Raw genomic sequence first — 19,967 nt, 5'->3', positions numbered from 1 at the left:
TTGTTGCTTTATCCTATGTTCTGAGTTTTTCTTTGCATTCTATTTAAGTTGTTTTCAATCTTAAATTTTTGTCCTCTGTGTAATATGGTAGTATTTTATTTCATGTTTTAGTTGCTCCCCCTTTTCCATTCCTGACTTGATTTTCAAGTTCCCTCCCTTGTTTCCTACAACTTGATTTGAAATCAAATGGTACAAATTACGTTAGAGAAATGCTGATTAAGCAATTGTTTTAAAATGTACACTGATTATATCTTACAAATTGGTAAAAAGGACTGTGCTTAACTACAATAAGCTTAAAGGAAAGTTCACCACAATGAACAAAAAAGGGGCGAGGAAATAAGAAATAAGGAATTATACAAGGTTTCAGGGGCATGATAAATAATTTAGGAAATTTTTGCTAATAGTACAGCAGCAGTCCAGGGCTCATGTCCTACTTCAAAGTTTAAAAAAAATAGTACTGCAATAGAGCTATGGGAACAATCAACCCACCCAGCTCCCTTGGTACTTGATGATATGCATGATTTTGGACCATATTCCAACTTCAACCAAGTGTTAACAAATGAATAGTCAGATAAGTTTGTTCTCAGCTGGCAAAATTTTTTGTTCTTACATTTACCAACTCAATAGTATTGCAGATTATCAATAAATATCCCCAGGACAAGAAGTCTAGTAACTCACAGTGAACAGGATCCCAGGACCTCTCATTTACTGCTAGAACAGAATTTATTCTACAAAATTTATACCTGCTGTCCACCCACATCAGGACCACCAAGAAGGCTAATTGATTCAAAACATAAATAATAAAAAACAAAAGCCATTTAAACCAAACAAAAAACAAACTTTATTAAAACCATTTAAGCTAATTTGAATACAATAGCAATAAAATATATATACAAAACATTACATAGGACAGGAAGTATGGATCTCCGAGGGAATGCCAGGTGAAACAAAAAAAAAAGTCTTCACTTGCTAGCAGAAGGCAGCCTTCCAGAGTTTGGGTCACCAGCTTGCTGAGAGAGTGGTATAAAAATCAAATAAATAATACCAAGAAGATCATTTCCTGGTTTGCCACTCATTATCAGATAATAGGAGCAATCAGAAGATATATCAGTCAGGTAGGTTCTTAAGGTATGTTGGTACACAGGTACACAGCAGCTTAAAGGTCAACACCAGTACCTTTAATTCTGCCCAGAAGTAAGATTGGGATCCCATGTAGATTGATCAAGAACAGAGCACTATGGTCCTTACAACCCACACTAGTCAACACTCTGGCTGTGATTTACTCTCATGCAATTGTTACAGTTAAATTGTTAAATGTTAAATGAATCAGCTCTCTTTAAATTGATTTCATGCTTCATATTCATAAAGGTGATTCATTCCCTAGCTAAAGAGCTAGGAACACAAATAACTGTCTCTGGAGAAAGAAATTATTATCTCAGTTCCAGGGACTATAAATTCACTTCAATTTTGGAGAGGCATTGTAAAGAGCTCAGATTCTTGACGTTTTTTTAAACTGTTTTTTAAATATACTTACTCAAAAGTTTTATTGAAGAGATCTCATGAGAAAAGTATCTGTTCTATTATATACAGTCCTAACAATGTATAAATTATTTTGAGAAATCTGCCAAATGTAGCAACAATAATCTGGGATTCAACACAGGGCCTCAAATAGTATATATGTGTCTAGTCAGTTTCCCACAAGGTCACTGTGAAGTCTTTTCCAATGTAATCAAGCAGGAAAGATTTCCTGCCATTATTTCTACAATACTACTAACATGCTATAGAAAGACCAAGTCCAATGCTTGCTAAAGGGAATTCAGCACAACAGGAAATCCAGATTGGTCCGTGGATTTGTCTACATAGAGCAGGGGTAGTCAAACTGCGGCCCTCCAGATGTCCATGGACTGCAATTCCCATGAGCCCCTGCCAGCATTTGCTCATGGAAATTGTAGTCCACGGACATCTGGAGGGCCGCAGTTTGACTACCCCTGACAGAGGCGTTATATTTCACTTTTTCAAAGTAGTGAACAAAAATATTTCATTTCATTATTATAAAAAACCTCTGTATTAATAATGAGGCTTTATTTACAAAAATAATTAACAGATGTGGTGAAGTAATGGTTCTGCGGAACTTTTGATATTAATTTTACAGGTTAGGTTAGTGATCAAAATTGTCTAATGTATATTGATCTTTTCTAATTGCTAGGAGTCCATACATGTATAATTTTAATTTAAAAAACCTTACACCTTTGTACGATTCATAATAATAACTTTCTTTTTATAACCCACTCTTCTCAGCTAGCTCAGGACAGGTAACAACAGAAGATATGCAATAATTACTCTCCCTGCTTCAACAAGACTCTGACATTGGGAAATCTGGATTTTGCTATATATCAGTATTCTCCACTCCCCCTGATGCAAGAATGGTGTTGTTTCTGCAAGTACAAAAGACACACACAACTTGGTGCTGTATCAAGGAAAGTTGGGTTATTTAAATCGATAAGAACAAGCCTCTGTGGCCACTGGAGGCCACTATAGCTCTTCAAAAACAAACTGTTTCCTCAGTTTCTCAATCATAAGACCTTAAATCCGAAATACAAAGCTCTGAAGTATTCATGAATCATTAACATTCACGTGTTCAATTCTATGTCTAAAGGAATCACAAAGACCATATTACTGAGCCAGTAAAATTGACCTATTGACACCAAAACTACAGACCAAAGTACAATAACACCTCTAAGTAACAGCATGCATACTCTGTGATTGCCAAGATCACCTTCCTGCACTGGTTTAGGCAGAACTAACACTGTCCCAAGCAGTACTGCTGTGGAATTGCTCTTAGCCTTGTGACAACATGGCTGGCTATCACTAACAACTCACTATTATATCTGTATCTGATTATGTATGCATGCACACGAAAGCTCATACCTTGAATAAAACTTTGTTGATCTTAAAGGTATCACTGAAATCAAACTCTGTTCTGCTGCTTCAGGCTAACAGGGTCACCTACCTAAGCCTAACTCACTACTATGGGATGAAATTAACTCAAAAGAAATTCTGTCTAAATATCTGGAAGAAGTTCCTGACAGAGCGGTTTCTCGGTAGAACAGGCTTCCTCAGGATGTGGTCTGTTCTCCATCTTTGGAAATTTTTAAACGTAGGCTGGATAGCCATCTGACAGAGAGGCTGATTCAGTGAAGGTTTAAGGGTGGCAGGTTACAGTACATGAGCGATAGGGTTGTGAGTGTCCTAGAAGGTCCCTTCCAACTCTATGATTCTCTGATGTGCACGAATCAACCACATTGCTTCTGGTTTTTCAAGAACAAATCTGTACTAAAAGTTATCTTATCTTTGTGTTATCACATATTTATTCCATTGTAAAAAGGGACATACATGTAAACTTAATAACTTTTGCTTCATCATCAGTAATTATAAACTCTATAAGGAAACAAATACTGCAAATACAAACAAAGGCAGCGAAGCAAAAATTAACACTACATTCTTCACAGAATTTGTTGCAAATCTTCTTTACAAATAAAAACCTTATGACTCCATGGTTTACTCCACCTGGTATCTGGCAGCTCACACAAATCAGTACTCAGAAAGGGAGAAACTTCAAATCCCACCAACCTTATTGAAAAAGCAGGAGAGATGTCACTGTCACACCCAACTCATTACCAGTTTATGAGACAAAAGAACGAAGGAATCCAAGTCATAGTCTATACCAGGAGTAGTCAAACTGCGGCCCTCCAGATGTCCATGGACTACAACTCCCAGAAGCCCCTGCCAGTTTGACTACCCCTGGTCTATACAAATGTTTAGTTCTTCCTATCTTTCAATTGTGGCTGGAATGCTTCAAGGAGCCAATTCAGGAGTACACATGTCATCAACTAAAACAAAACTTAAAAGTTATGCACTATTTGTTTATCAGAACAAATAACAAAGCAATTCAAAAAATAGAAGTAATGAAATTAAAGAGATACCTGTAATCAGGCTGACGGCTAGCAGGATGGTCATCTCTTGGCCATCGGTACCCTGGATCATCCTTTGAAATATAAAAAATACCCAAAGGTCGTAAGTCAATATGATACAGAATCAGATCTGAGTGAAAACAAAACAATTTGTTTTTTTTCTACATTGTAAGAATTAATTTAGTACTAAGGCTTCATTTCATCATTGCTCATACTGCTAGTTCTTGTAGCATTCCTCTTACCAATGGCATACATCAAGACAGTCTTGCACACATCCCAAAGTAAGCACTTTTTAAATAAGAGACAAGGAAAGGAAAGCACGCTGATCAAACACTAACTCCAGATACAACCTACTAGTTTATCTGTACCAGGAAACAAGACAGTATATCAACTGATAGATAAGGCTGCATAGTAGTTAAAAATACTACTGCATCAACAGACAGCTTCCTAAAACAACATACCAGCAGTACAATCCCAGGAACACTTTCTCCTTTGAAGAGAACTGAGTAAGATTCTGAGTAGAGCTGCTTAGTGTTGCTCTCTAATAGGGTGAAATTCACCACATGAATTACTATAGATGTGCTCACAGAACTAAAGAATATTTGAGCATCATTATAATACATGCAACCATATGTATTAAGTGTCAAGAGCTGGTGTGTTGAAACATAAACAGCTCACTTCCTACAGCAAATCTAGTAGAGAGCTTTAGGGCTACTATAATCTGAATTCTTTTCTTGGTGTTCCAGGTTTAACAGTTTAACACAGCAATTGTAATACTGAAGCTATTATTTGAAAGCATGCACTTTTCAACTACATCCCTGAAGTAAACAAAATTAAAACTTACACTTCTGTGTGGTGGGCCACTTCTTCTTTCATGAGCAAAACCACGACCGTCTTCATACTCTCGGTACCCAACATGAGCATGACTATATTCATATCTACTGTAGCCTCCTTCCCCAGTTCTCTCTAGAAGTGGCGGTTTCTTGGGTCCAAAGCTGACTACTCGAGGGTAGTCATCCTAAAAATTGAAAATAAATACAACACACAATTCTTACTAAAAATGCATTTTCAAGCCATAAAAGACTAATGCTGACATTGCATTTTATGTCAAACTAGACCAAAACCTAAGGAAATGCTAAACCAAATGACCTACATTCAGTAAAATGTTTTATCCAACAGATATTTCATGTTCTGCAGAATTTATGAGGAAATTGTTCAGGAGATAGATGCATCTTCATACGTTACTATGCTCTTCTGAATCAAATGTGGAAGAGATATGGTGCATGTCCAGCTAGCTATTAAAAGAAGAATAGCTGGGTTTTTTATACCCCACTTTTTATACCTAAAGGAATCTCAAAGCAGCTTACAACTGCCTACCCTACCACTCCCCCCAACAGGTAAGGCTGAGAGAGCTCTGAGAGAATTGTCACTGGCCCATAGTCACCCAGCTGGCTGTTTCCATTATACTTCCCTTTGTGTAATCTTTAAATAGAACATGTCAACTCCTAAAATTCAAGAAAAAACTTTGCATATTCTCAAATGTGAAACATTACCTGTATCATATATGATTTAAGCTTGTAGAAATATTCAATTTGGATAGAAGCCAAAGAATTGCATGTTAGTTTTATTAACCCAAGAGGGCAGCTTTTAATGAATGCCATCCACCAGAAATCAAATCACTGCATACCGAAAGTATCCCCCAAAGCAGTTTGTGTACCTGGTACTGAATGTCAGAAAGCCCTGATATTTTCAAGACTTGGACTTCCTTTACAATCCCAGTCCACAGAGCAAATGACATAATGTTGTTGTTTGCAGCTCCATTACCTATTTAAATTAGAATGCAATTGATATCAAGTCCTCAGCAGTTGCTGAGTGTTCTCTCCTCTCTTTTTGCTCAGTCTGGGAATGATCATATAAAGACTTTTTCTGTGATGGTTCCTTTGTGTGGAATGCTTGTCAGTCAAGATTAGGAAACATGTTCCCCTCCTTTGGTTTAGGAGAATGCTCTAAACAAAACTTTTTATTTAGCACAGTTCTAATTAAGTCAGCTGTTAGGTGGAGATGGAGAAGGGGACAACAACCTTTTCTTTATCAAGAACTACCGAGTAATGAAAAATATCACAAGCTGCTTTCCCCCAACCCAGAATATTACCAGGTTCATTTCTATCCTCAAAACAGACCATGAACTAGGAAGAACACCAGAAATGAACCTAAGCGAACTCTATGAAATAAAAAAACCCCATATGGATTAAAGTTTAAAAGCAACATAGGGTAATTTTTTTTTAAACAAACTTTATTCTGGATCCTTTAGCAGAAGCTACTCTTCAGCAGCCAGCAGGCTACTGAGCTACTGGTAGAACACAAGTTACTAGCTGGAGACCCCCTGAGATAGAGCATATAATACAGACTGTTTAATCGTTATGATCTACTATCTACTACTGCATATAAATAGCAAATCTTGGGATGGGGTGTTGAACTTTTCTATTGATTGTTTTTAGCTATTTGGATTATAATTTTTTGCAACTGTTACTGTATGTTTTTATGTAAAACACCTTGAAGCGGCCAGAACAGATCATCTATAAATTATCCCAATATAGACATTTTTTGCAATTTACTTTATGGTCTCCAGAAAGCATAAAGCTTAACCAGGTAATAATAGTGGGTATCTTGTAATTAAGGTATAAACTATTCAGGGACGCTAAAGTAGGTCAAGCTACAAATGCTTCAGGGTTCACCACAATAGAGTGATCAACAAACTATTTATTCATCGATTTATTACAAACAGTTTAGCAAGTTGTTAATCAAACAGTTGTTTTGCCTTGCTCTGTATCCTATGGCTCAATAACTGCTGAAAGACCAACTGACTGGCTGACTATATACCCTGTTCAATCCCATCCAATATCCAGCAGCTGGAAAATGCAGAAAGCTTTCTGGCTCCTGTAAAAAGAATTGAGAGACATCACAAAGCAGCCAATACACGACTGAAATAAGCACATACCCTGACTACGTTTCTTGATTAAAATTCTTTTCAACATTTTTCAATATTTAAGATTGCGTGTGCACATTTCAAAATATTCCCCGCTCTAGTTAAACTGCTAATGTGGTAGCTTTGTTGCTCTTTGGGACCACAGCAGAGAGAGTCTCACAGAGATTTTTATGTATAGGCACAGTTTCCTTCTGTCAGATGGAAAAGAGAGACGTTAAACTAGAACAGTTCATCCAGTGCAGTTAATCCCGGGCCAAGTCATAGGAGTGAAGATAATTCAAAAGTTGCCTACAGTAAGTGTCCAAGGCTGACGCAAAGAGTGTCACAATCTAGTCACCATTATAAATCATGCAATGTGCAATGGCATGGAAAATATGTAAAAAGGAAATGTAACCATTAAGGTTTACCCAAAGCCAACCTAAGAATGATAAAAGCTAGATAACAAATGCTAATACCTGGTGTTTTATGCTGTCAAATGTAAACGGCATACCCTGTAAATAAAATAATTTGGAAAGGGTTCTTGAAATTCTATTATCACATGAGCTTAAGTAAAGGAAAATATTTGCCTCACCATTGTATATTTCAGGTTATATTAATTTTTTCATAGAATAGAATCTTAAAGAACAGCAGTTTTGAATAGGGTAAAGAAATGTCGTCCCAAACAGGAATAAAATATACTATTTATTTCCCAGGTGTTTGTAATCATTCCTCCTTAATTATCAGTCATGACATTTTTTCTACTAACATTAAAATTAAAACACAGAAGCATAACATTTCATAATACCTAAGGTAGGAACCTTTCTGATTTCAAGATGTTTCACTCAATGCCTCATGTGTACAGCTGGCAAAACTCATGAAACAAATCCATACATTATATTAGTCTTGCATCTGATTGTTCTGATGTTAATATTCAAATATCTGCTCTTTTTCTAAGTTTTCTTAAATTGCACAGGTTATTTCAAATTAAGGCACCACAGAATGCCTATGTAAAACTGGACACAGTATAATGACCATTTAATAATAATAATATAAATTCTGTTTGTGCAAATGCATGTTTCCCATCTATATTAGACACTGAAGATGAGAAAGATAGTGGAACACAGCTTAATGCCTTGCTTCATTAAGATTATCTTGCATGCACTAATACCTCCAATATGGCAAGAAGCATATATCATCATGTTAATACATAAAGAGGGCAGTGACATTACACTACTACAGTCATACAGACCTATTTCTCTGCTAAATGTAGGTTATAAAATCTTTGTTCCCACAATGAAAATGTATACCAAACTTAATACACAGACCAAACAGGTTTTGTTCCAAAAGATATATGAAAGATAATATACCATCAAATTTGTGAATAAGATGATAGCATATTTTTTATTTCTGGATGTGGAGATTTGTTGTTGTTATGTGCGAAGTCGTGTCCGACCCATCGCGACCCCATGGACAATGATCCTCCAGGCCTTCCTGTCCTCTACCATTCCCTGGAGTCCTTTTAAGTTTGCACCTACTGCTTCAGTGACTCCATCCATCATGTGGAGATTACATTTGACAATTTAACATGGCTTTCTTACTGAATGCACTTCACAACATTTGGCCCTGAATTTTGGAACTAGATGCACAATATACACAAATCAAGAAGCATAGATTTTAATAAATGAGAAAATTTCTTCTCTTCAGTGGGGCAAAGTCTGTCAAAACTGGTTAGGTCAGGTCTCCACTCATTCCAAGCAGGGCTATGCAATCTAGCGTGCCTTTCTAGGATGACAGTGGGCTGTCCCTTCCAGGCACAGAATAGCCAAGCCCTCCAGTATAATATGGTGTAACTTTAATGACATTAATAACATTGAGTATAACGCTAGCCACATTTTCAACATTCACCACATAAGCATCATCCAATGAACAAAATCTGGCAGAACATATAGATGAACTATGTGGTGGGATAATTGGAGAACCTACCCCCCCCCCTTAAGAGAAGAAACCTTCAGGTAAGTCCAGTGTTTCGTTGTCCTTCAGTGGGGGAAGTCCTCCAAAACTATAACCCAGCTAAATCACGGTGGGCACAGAAACTACCTCAACACTGTGTTCATCCTAATCCAAAAACAGTCTCAATGGAGTTCTGCTGGACTATTATGAAATGCCTAATCCAACAAAAAAAGGAAAACCAGGTTGCTGCTCTACCCATTTCTTTGTTAGGTTCCCTGGTTTTAAATGCAGCTGAAGTTGCTGCTGCTCTGGTAAGATGGGCTGTAATCATTACATGCTGTATCAAATACATGTACCATATGCCTTCTTGATGCAAAGTCGGATAGCTACTGTGGCCTTGGAGACTTTACCACTCCAGTAAAATGTATCCTGTGGTACAAATAAAGAATGTGACAGTTTACATGTTATGTCATGTATATATGGACAACCAACATAATCTTTGTTGAGGCAGTAAACCAGAAGTTCTAACTATTAGTTTAATGGAAAAACACTATTTATCTCAGAATAATATAAGTATCAGTGCTAACCACTACCATAACCTTGTTGAAGGTACAGAGTTCTGATCCTTATCCCTCCATTTCACTTTTCCTCCTTTTATCTCTCCCACCTTCTTCTGAATGCTGTATATCTGAGCATTATAGTTTTTACTACCCACCATGTCATAAGTGCAATTATGATATCACTCTCCCATGGCATGGGCCAATATTGGAGCTGATGTTCTGGTTGAGGATTAAACTGAGGGGTGAGGGGGAGACTATGATTTTGATTTTGCTATGCCATTGTTGTCACTGTATTTTTTATCATGGCGGGTTAGGTTTTTATGGGATGGCTCAAAATGTAACCCACCATGAGCCAACATGTCTGAGAGCAGCGGGGAATAAATTCAATAGAATTAAAACAAACAAATACTGATAAGGTCCCCAATTCTGATGCTCACTTATTCAAAATTGCGGTCACTACAAAAGCCACTTCCCATGACAGATACCTTAATTTTCACCTGAAACAAAGACTTTTACTAAAGCCAGCAGCCCTGTGAAAAGACTTCATTTAGAAACATATGCTGCAACTTGTATGCTTGTAGCCCTCTGTAGCCCTCTGGGGTATTTCAGAATGAACTCATTACAAGATAACTTGTTTGTGCCAAACTCCTCTAATTCAACATCAATGTCAACAATTTTGCCCCCAGGAACCCGAGTAAGAAATGGATCCCTATCTAAGCATATTCTCAGGTCAAATAGTGTCCTTGGTTCTGACACAGCTGAACTGATTCCAATTTCACCATTCCCCATGCCAAAAAAGGTGTCTAGACTAAATATGCATGCATCTTCTGCAACCTGACTAACATTTTGCTTATTGTACTGGTAGAAAAGATTACAGGGGTCTGGATGGTCAGTCCTGATGCAAGGGATCTGATTCCTCCACAGCACTGTCCTCATATCTAGACATGAACCTCTACACCGTCCAGCTTATACCAGATTTAAATGAGTCCATGACTTTCTTCCTCACCTGCTCCCAATCCCCAGAAAAAATCCTGTCACAAATTGGCCCCTTTATTTTGTCAATATCTTTGAGACACAGCCAATTCGCTTGCATGTTCTGAATGCCTTAAGCATGCTGAGCTATTAAGCCCAGGACATTAGCCTCCACCCCTGAAAAGGACCTTTGCCATCATACATATAGAAATGGTACATGATGCCTTGATATAAGAGACCTTGGTGTCTCTTCGGCAACTTTTATGTCTTTCCCAAGACATTCCCTGCCTGGGTTGGTACATAATTCTGCCAACTCAGCTTCCTATAACCATATAAGGCCAACTTTATCAGCCAGATCTTGAGCAGGTTAAGACTGCAATTCTTTCTCTGATGCTGTCTTTTTTTTAGGTCACACAGTCAAAGCAGTGAGCCACCCATGCCCTCAGACCCATGTCCATCATTATTAGGACCCGGGGAGGTTGAATTACTAAAACTTGCCTTGTTATAGTCATGACTGACTTCCACCAGTTCATGGATTTTCATCCTGAGACAAGAAAAACTATTTTGTGATGCCCCCTTGCCATGTCCCATTGGAGATGAAATAGTCTCAGGGGCAGAGGTTTCAGATATAATAGTACTGCCCCTATTGAGGCAATCAATCCAATAAAAAGAACTAGGGTCAACAAGTAAACTTCTAGGGTCAACAAGTAAACACCATCTCCTGAAAATAGATAAATGAAATTGTCAGCCAGGCAGGTCAGAAAGTTACATGACTGAGGACGCTTCGCAGAGTTTGTTTCCCAGCACACATCTGGGAAATTGAAGTCACCCATGATGACAAGGTCCTGACGCTTGGATATTTTCTCAAGCTGCTCACAAAGTGCAGCATCCACATCCTCTCATTGGTCAGGCGGTCGGTAGCAGACACCAACTACCACACTGTTTGTTTTCCCCTCGCTTATTTTCACCCAGATGCTTTCCACTGTAGATATACTCTCCTTCACTAGAATTTCCTGACAGGTAAACCCTTTCTTCACATACAGTGCCACTCCTCCACCTCTTTGATCTGTTCTGTTTTTTCTGAACAGTTCATATCCATCCACTATTACATTCCAGTCATGAGAATCATTCCACCAAGTTTCTGTGATGCTTACTAGATCATACCTTTCCATCAGCATGAGAAGTTCCAGCTTTTCCACCTTATTGCCCATGCTTCGGGCGTTAGTATAAAGACATCTGAATCCTTTTACTTTTGGTTCCCTATGACCTGGCCTTCCTGGTTGGGCTGCCCCCAATCGGTCTCCTTTCTTACACTCCCTATGTTGAACATCTCCTTCCCCTTGTGGCTTCAGTTTAAAGCTCTCCTGATGAATCTCCCCAGGTTCCTGCTAAACACATTCTTCCCCAACTTTGGTAAGTGTAGTCCATCAGGTGCTAGTAGGCCTTCCTCAAGAAAGCCTATCCCATGGTCCCAGAAACCAAATCTCTCCTGCTGGTACCAACTACGCAGCCACTGATTCACCTCCATTATCTTCCTCTCCCGACACATTCCTCTTCCCTTGACAGGCAAGATTAAAGAGAATACCACTTGTGCCCCCATTTGCTTGAGCTTCCTCCCTAGTTCCAGTCTCCTTCGTAGTATTAGGACACTTGTGAGGGGTCCCCTTACCAGAGGACTCCCTTTTCAATGACCTTTAACAGTTTGGCTTCTCTAACTTATGGCCAGACAATCCTATATTGCTGATGAGTCAGAGGAGCCTGTAGCAAGAGGAGGAAGAAGGGAATTCATTTTAGCCATTTCTAAAGAGTCCCTCATTGCCACAGTTAACCAATTCTGTGGATTTGTATGGCTCCCTCAGTTTTCCTGGAGCCTGCTACAGCTTACTAGCTGTCCAACTGGGACAGGAGGAAACCATGTTGAGCACCATTGCTGCATATCCATGTTGGTGCCATGTAGGTGAGAAAACAAGAAAAAATGGTGGGCCCACCAAATTTTTAATTCCTGTCATTGGTTCTGAGGAGGGCCTATGTTATGCCACTATGAGATGAAAATTACAGCAGCTCTGTGCCTACCACCTGGGTTAGCTGCACTGCTGCACTCCACTCTCTTCTCTGTTTTGCAGCTGCAACCACAAAAAACACTATGCCACTCTGTTTCTGAGCACGGGTTTGTGGCTTCCTCCCCTCCCTGCTCTTACTGGACAGGGGTAAGGGACACCTGTTGTGATGATTCCTTCAACCATTTTCCCCTTCCTGCTCCATCTGAGCTAGGGTAAGGGGCACCCATTATTGTAGGGTCTGGGGACATGTCCGACTTGGCCATTCCCTCCCCAAGATGATGTAGAACAGTGGTCCCCAATCCGCGGCTCCTTCTTCCCTCCCCCCCCGAAGCGAGAAGCTCGCCAGGTCGCGAGCAAATCGGCCGCCATTAGCTCACAGCCCGGCAAGCTTCTCGCTTGGGGAGGGATGAGAAGAGAAGCTTGCCGAGCCGCAAGCTAATCGGCCGCTTTAGCCGCGGCCCAGAGGGGCCGGGAGGGGAAGCCGCGGCAGCGCAAACGCGCGTGTGCGGACTGCCGCACACGCGCGTTTGCGCCCCTGCCGAGCACAAACGTGCGTGCGCGGCAGTCCGCGCATGCGTGTTTGCGCTGGGGCTGCCGCGCATGCGCGGGCCCCCGGGCCACCCTCTACCCCCACTATGCCACAGCGGTCCGCAACAAGTGGAAGCTTGCGGACCGCTGATGTAGAAGATGGCTCGGGGAAGGGAGAGAAAAAAGAGCTCTGCCTGTCTCCAAGCCTGCCACAACTCCTTTTAACTTGCGCTCCAGCATTTCCCCTTTATGCCACTCCTGGTAACTATTTCAGCTATATATATGCTAAGAAGTTGTTTCCAGGGGTCAGATCGACTGCTGCTGAAGGAGCCTCACAAGTCCCCAATCCAATGGGGGAGGGGTAGCTAAGTGGCCAATGGGGAGCCGCGCTGTGCCCCGGAGTGACACTCTAGTTTTTTTCATGGACTTGCCCCACCCCTTTCTCCTCCCACCTACGCCTTACTGTTTTATTTTTACCGCTCCACAGGAGCAGTTTACAGATTATGGTTATGATGATATATAATCATATTTTAAAAGATTATCTCACATGCAGCAGTATTTTGCACAGCTGAGATTAGTGAACCCAGTGGAGTTTATTTCTGAGAAAAGATGCACACGTCTGGGCTACAAGTACGATTTTTAAGGTACTGTTTAAAGAGCAGAAATCTGAACTCATTAACACAGAATGATAAACACGATCACAAAGAGACTTAAAACTGCATTATGCCTAAATTCTGTAAAGATTGTGGTCTTCTCACTAGGTGAGGTGAAGATGCATTCCTTTTCCCATGGGATGTAATGGGAAGATATGACAAAAAAAAACAAAGGAGAAAAGAACTGTTAAAGAGAGCCAGCTCAAAGAGATGAAAGCTAATCTGGGTACACAGCCAGAAACCTAACAAAGGATAAAATAATGGATTTCTCCACAATGCAGATATGTGAAGCTTAAACAGATTAAGCATCTGATCACTTTTGGTTTCTACAGAAGATACAGAGAAGCACAGTAGATGTTATTTCACATCAGTTTAAGTTCCTGCAATTCTTTTTTACTGTTTTCCACTTTAAATGATTAAGTCAGACATATTAAAAATTACCCAAAATATGAAACACAGAATCGCCACTGAAGTACCATCAAAATTCCCAGTCTGATTTTTGTGGGCATATTCTATACAACCCATCTTAGGCTTGTTCTCCCTACCTGTCTGCAAATTTGATGGCTTAAATATAAATCAGCAATATAAAATCTAAGACAGCATCATAGGTAGGAAACACATACAAGGTATTACCAAGTGAACAAAGCATTTAAAACAACAGCTTACATCAGGACGTGGAGGAAGCCGCTCTCGTGGAAGTCTTTCATACTCGTAGCGTTCATCAGACCACATTTCATCTCTTCTGTATGCCACTAAAGAAAAAGGCTTTATCAATGAATTTATATTTGAATTTAGCAATCATAAATGGAAATGTTCAGATATCTGGTTATTCTAATAATTATTAATACTAGAATTCTATATATCAGATCTTTTCAAACTGGGAGCCAGGACAGAGAGTAAGCCCCCATCTATCACAACATGAAAACCAGGAAGAAACAGATTAGCTTCACCCTCTTTGAAGGACAAGAACTTCCTTTTGCCTGAAGTCAACTAACCTCTTTCACTGCACTAACCAGAAAATATGCCATTAGTTGCTAGGACCCAAAATTTCAGCTCTTAAATGGCTAAGTGGCATCAAGAAAGTAACACTACAACACTTCACTTAATCAAATGCAGGTATGTCATCAAAAGAGTGGGGTAATGTTACATTCACATAGACATTACACTTAAGTCCAATAATAATTTTTGTGTGTATGTATCTTTTTTTAAGGGGAGGGACTTTTGTCTCATATTAGTGGGCAACTTTGAGTAAATACAGTGTAACTACTAGTTCTATAAAGACAGTGAGGAGTGCATATTAAAATATATTTATTGGCTCTGTAAGACCGTTTACGCACTGGACGTTTCATGCCAGGCTGCAGGCTGGAGCTTTAGTCGTGGCAGGTTGCCCCACCTCTTCCTGCACCCACATGGGGGAGCATTTGGCCTGGTGCACCCCATCCACCCCTGATTTGTACTCCTGCCCGGGAGCCGGGGCAGTGAAGTTGCCAGTGCATAAACGGTCTAAGAGATACTTTGCCAGCATCAACCCCCAACATATAAGATTTCTGGAAATTTTGAAGTTATTGGGGGGTGGGATTCTTTTCCTAGAGAAAAAAACCAGAAATGTTGGGGAAAATTGGAATATATCCAATATTCAGTCTCCTATCAAGCCTAAACCTTTTCACTACTTTATTAAGGTCATACATACTATTTATAATTTAGTTAGCATATAAAATTGTATATTAGCATATTTATAACATTTGTATATATTTATTTTCTGTATGAAAAAGTGCAAGCATACCTAATACTTCCATACAGAATTGGGATTTGTAAACCAGAACTAAACTACAATTTAAAATCCAGATCTGTAAACAAGAAGTAAACTTCAATTCATTAAAATTAACTTTGTGTGTCGTAAATTGGAAGTAGATTGAAACTGGAAAAGTCCTCAAAATTCATGGAGCAGGAGAGTGACTGTGCACAGTAATTTCCAAAATGTCTTGTTCATTTCTTTATGCACCTGACTGTATATTAGTAGTTCAGCCAACCACAAAACTTAAAAACTCAAAAAGAAAAAAGGAAACATGAATCATGCTCACTTTCTCTCTCTCTCCCTATTTGTATCTTGACCTAACTCCAAGGATCTCATGGTGACATATTTTGTTCTAACCATCAACCGGGAAGTTAGGTTAGGCTGAATGCATGTCCTGACCCAGTCATACAATGACATCTAAACCAAGATCTCTAGGAACATAGTCCAGCATTCTAACCACAACAGTGTACCAGATCATTTTTCTCACTCTTGCTTCTTCTTATCCTCCCTGAGAGAGACTCTCCATTTTTGAAAGAGATGGTTTTGGAGGCAGTTTTGTTTTAGGGCTTCATATTGTTAAAATGGAGATATTTAAAGTCATTTGGATATTTGGAACCAAGAGGCAGAAGTGTTAGTTGTGACACTTCCAAGGAAACTATTTGTTATTTAAACTTCAAGGAAATTGTATACCCAAACTGAAACAAGACAGATGCAGAACTTTCCATAACTGCCACTGCACATACTTATCTGCCTGTTGCCAAATTAAGCTGGCAGGAAGTATGTTTGTTCAAAAATCCAAACAAACAAACAATGCTCACTGGAATTCCACTGACTTTCTTATTACTATTAGCATAGCATGAGATTTATACCCCAATTTTCCCACTTCTTGGGAACTCAAAGCAGTGTACATCATTCTGCCCTCTTCACCCCCATAGCAACCTTGTGATGTTTGTTAATGCGAGGTATGTGAGAGGCCCAAGGTCACACAACAAATTGTGAGAGTGAATTCAAACTGAGTTTGCCTAATCTGAGTAATACATCATGCTGCCATGGCCTAGTATATTCTTGTGGCATATCAGGCAACTTTTAATGTGAATAAAACCGATAAAACCAAATGAGGGTTCCCCCACATGAGCCTATAGAACAGAATTGGCAGCCAGCCAACCTTTGGGCCGCAGACACGGTGGCAGGACCAGTTGGTCCTGGAGGGTGGGGGGTCCAAGGGTGTCTGGGATAGCCCTCCTGTGCCCGGTAGGAGCTTCCATACCAGCTGGGATGGCCTTCCCCATCCCTGGCTGAACAGGGCAGCCATATTAGGGAGCAGGCTCGGCTGGGCCAAGCATTGGCCAGCCCAACACGGTGCAGGTCAGCCCCACTCAGCAGATTGTGGGCAAGCAGTGGCCAGGCCAGCGTGCTGCAAGTCTGCTCCCCCCCTTGGCAGCCAGCCACAGTGCCATCTTGTGGGGTCGAATGCTCTAAAAGCCAGCCCTATCTGGAAACCCAGCTTTACTGGACGTGTCCTGATTGGCCCATGCAGCATGCCCAGCCAGAAATGGACTCCAAACACCATGGCTCTATGCCTATATATATAAGAGCCACTAAGTGTTAAGGAGAAGAAACTAATATAAAGCAAAAATTGACTGATTTTTTTGAAAACGAATACATTTTGCCACTCCTGTAAAATAACAGCTTTGCTATTACCAGTTAACACTAGCCATCAATACATTCTTCAAACCCAAAGAAAAAATACCCGAACATACGTACTTTTGTACTTGTTTCAACCGTATCTGAATCCCAGTCAATGAGTTCCTGCATATTTTAAAAACAAATATATAAGTGAGGGGAGGGGGGTTTATGAAGATGTAGAAGAGCAAACCAAACACATTCTAAAACAGATTTTACTTTAATCAATGCAAATAACTCATTTTATATAAACAATATGTAAAGGTATTTTATATTTACAGGCTTCCTTGGGAGGTGGTGGTTTCTCCATTTTTGGACATTTTTAACCAGAGGCTAGATAGCCATCTGATGGAGAGGCTGATTCTGTGAAGGCTCAAGGGGGTGGCAGGTTACAGTGGATGAGTGATAGGGATGTGAGTGTCCTGCATAGTGCAGGGGGTTGGACTAGATGACCCATGAGGTATCTTCCAACGCTATTATTCTGATTCTATGATTTTATTTGTTAAAAGATTTTGTTATTTAGTTCATCAACCAATGCAACTAATCAGACTTTTGATCCTACAAAGATGCTTAAAATCAAGTAGTTACAAAAAAAACCCTCATGGTTGGGTGATACTTAAAAACACAGCTGAAAATTAACTTTCAGACAGAGTAGCCTGCCCCCCCCCACAAAATATTAAATCAGATCTTCAACTATTCATATATTTTATCAGCAAAAATGCACACAAGACGGCTTTCATTTAAAAACAATCCCAACATCAGGGATCTGCAACCTATGGCTCTATATTCAAATAATAGTATAGTGCCAAAAAGGTTTTATTGGACAGATGGGCCTCTTAGAGATGCTTCAAGGAAACAAAATGATTGGCATGAATACGTCAATAATCTAAGTGGCCCTCTACTAAAATGATAACACAGGATGTTATTACTTATTACAAGATTTTATTTATAACACTTCTTAATAAAGTACTCACAGCCAGTATTTGGGATGCTGGAAGCTTATGAATTATTAATGAACATATTAATTACCAATAAGTTGTATAGTTATATATATATAACTATGGTTTTGGATGGTTGGATATATGGTTTTGGATATATATGATAGCTTGTGTGGTGTAGTGGTTAAAGAGTGGTGATCTCTAATCTGGAGAATGAGATTTGATTCCCAATCTTCCACACCGCTGGGGCGGAAAGGTTCTGCAAAAAAATTTCACAATGTAAAAAGTTTCTTAAAAAGCATCATTTGCTGCTGCAAGACCAAACCACATTTCTGTCCTTGCTGGAACACGGCAGATGGAGCAAGAGCGGGTCCTGGAAGACCTGGCTCTTTCCTGTGCATACAGGCCTGGCCCAGAATGGTCACTAATGGTGCCTGCAGCGAAAAAGGGAAGGTGAAAACTGTGTTCCCTTAACACAGGGCACTGGAGGCCCTAAACGGGCAAGGAGGGGACAGGGCCGCTGTCAGTTTTGTGCGTAAGTGGGAATTTGCTCTGCCACTGGCCAGCCAGTAAGGCAGAGCTTCTAACCCATGCATAATCAGTCTATGTTAGCATTTCTGAAACAGAAGAAAAGAGCAAGAGTCCAATGAAACCATAAAAGCTAACAATTAATTAACTGAAACCCTGCCACAGATGGAGCATAATGGTCGCAATTAAAGGTAAAGGTAATCCCTGTGCAAGCTCTAGCGCAGTGGTCCCCAACCCCCGGTCCAGGGATCAGTTGGTAACCAGCCGCGGCTCCTGCCTCAGGGGCTGCCCTGCTACTCTGCTGCCAGCTCACCTTTGGTGTTCTCCAGCAGCCGCCAGGCTGGGGCTCCCCCTTGGCATGGCACTGCTTAGCTGCTGAGTCAACCTTGAGCCGGCTGCTGGGATCAAACTCCCAGCCTCATGGGCAGAGCTTCAGACTGCATTTCTGCTGCCTTACCACTCTGCGCCACAATTACTTACTCTTAGCATACCATATGATTCATCTGCCCATTAATCCCCAATGTTGACAGATTTATTTCCTTTTCGATATTCCTCCTTGAAATTAAATTCAAACAAATGGATTACATCAAAGGAAGCTTATATATAAAAATAGAATAGGCAGATAAATTTTGAACCAGACAATTAGCCAGTTCTTCTATTGAAGGGAAAGGAAAAAAAGAGGCGAAGTCACATCATGGTTTTGGACAGGGAAGCCAGTTTGTTGCTTTAGGCCTCAGCTGTGGACCTGGTGGAAGGGCTCCAACTTGCAAGCCCTGAAGAACCGTTCAAGGTTCCACAGAGCTCTGATCTCATTGGGAAGAGCATTAACAATTACAATGGCTTTCAAACGTAAGTTTAAAAATTACAGCCCCCTCCCCCAAAAAAAAGCATGACGAGACACATACAACAGCAACAATAATAGCCCGAAAGGAATTTTTGTTTTGCAGCCATTCAGTCGATCAAATGTAGCGTGGGACAGCACCTTGGCCCAATATTTACCAGAACTGCGTCTAGCTTTTGACCGGAGTCCTCAAAGTAGGCGTCCGTAACATAAACACCCGACGAAGCTCACGGTTCAGATCCGAACAGGCAGCTCCTTCAGCCGCGCACGGTCCTTGAAGCTGCCTGCCCGTTCAGAATACGTTCCCACTGGCGGAAGTTTTCCGCCGGTGGTTCGCGGGGTGTCCCCTGTTCTCATCGGCCAAGACGGCAAAAAGCAACACCCCCCCCCCCAGCCGCTCGCCCGGCCCGAAGCCTCCGCCGACCTGCCCACGGGCAGTACACGAGCCCCTTAGCCAGGGGGTGGGGCAGGCAACGAGGGAGGCTGGCGGACGGGAAGAGTCGCCGTTCTCGCGCGTGCCTGG

At 40.6% G+C, this 19,967-nt stretch overlaps 1 protein-coding gene across 12 annotated transcripts in view; it reads right to left on the bottom strand.

Annotated features, from left to right (window-relative positions):
• The window catches only part of PPHLN1 (periphilin 1), a 38,506-nt gene that overhangs the window by 18,357 nt on the left and 182 nt on the right, over positions 1–19,967 (bottom strand). The window contains exons 1-7 of one of the 12 annotated variants that reach the window (XM_077338582.1): positions 19,603–19,881; positions 17,219–17,263; positions 14,326–14,411; positions 7,413–7,448; positions 6,852–6,908; positions 4,816–4,989; positions 3,984–4,045 (exon numbers count right to left, since the gene is read on the bottom strand). In XM_077338582.1, the coding sequence (XP_077194697.1) occupies positions 3,984–4,045; positions 4,816–4,989; positions 6,852–6,908; positions 7,413–7,448; positions 14,326–14,411; position 17,219 (416 nt within the window). In that variant the 5' untranslated portion in view covers positions 17,220–17,263; positions 19,603–19,881. Of the gene's footprint in view, positions 1–3,983; positions 4,046–4,815; positions 4,990–6,851; positions 6,909–7,412; positions 7,449–9,473; positions 11,290–14,325; positions 14,412–17,218; positions 17,264–19,602; positions 19,882–19,967 lie in introns of those variants that run through there. The other 11 variants (XM_077338581.1, XM_077338585.1, XM_077338584.1 and 8 more) reach the window with 11 other exon arrangements.

Source organism: Paroedura picta, chromosome 5 (assembly GCF_049243985.1).
Source record: "Paroedura picta isolate Pp20150507F chromosome 5, Ppicta_v3.0, whole genome shotgun sequence".
Taxonomy (NCBI): domain Eukaryota; kingdom Metazoa; phylum Chordata; class Lepidosauria; order Squamata; family Gekkonidae; genus Paroedura; species Paroedura picta.
This window is presented reverse-complemented; position numbering and strand designations above follow the sequence as displayed.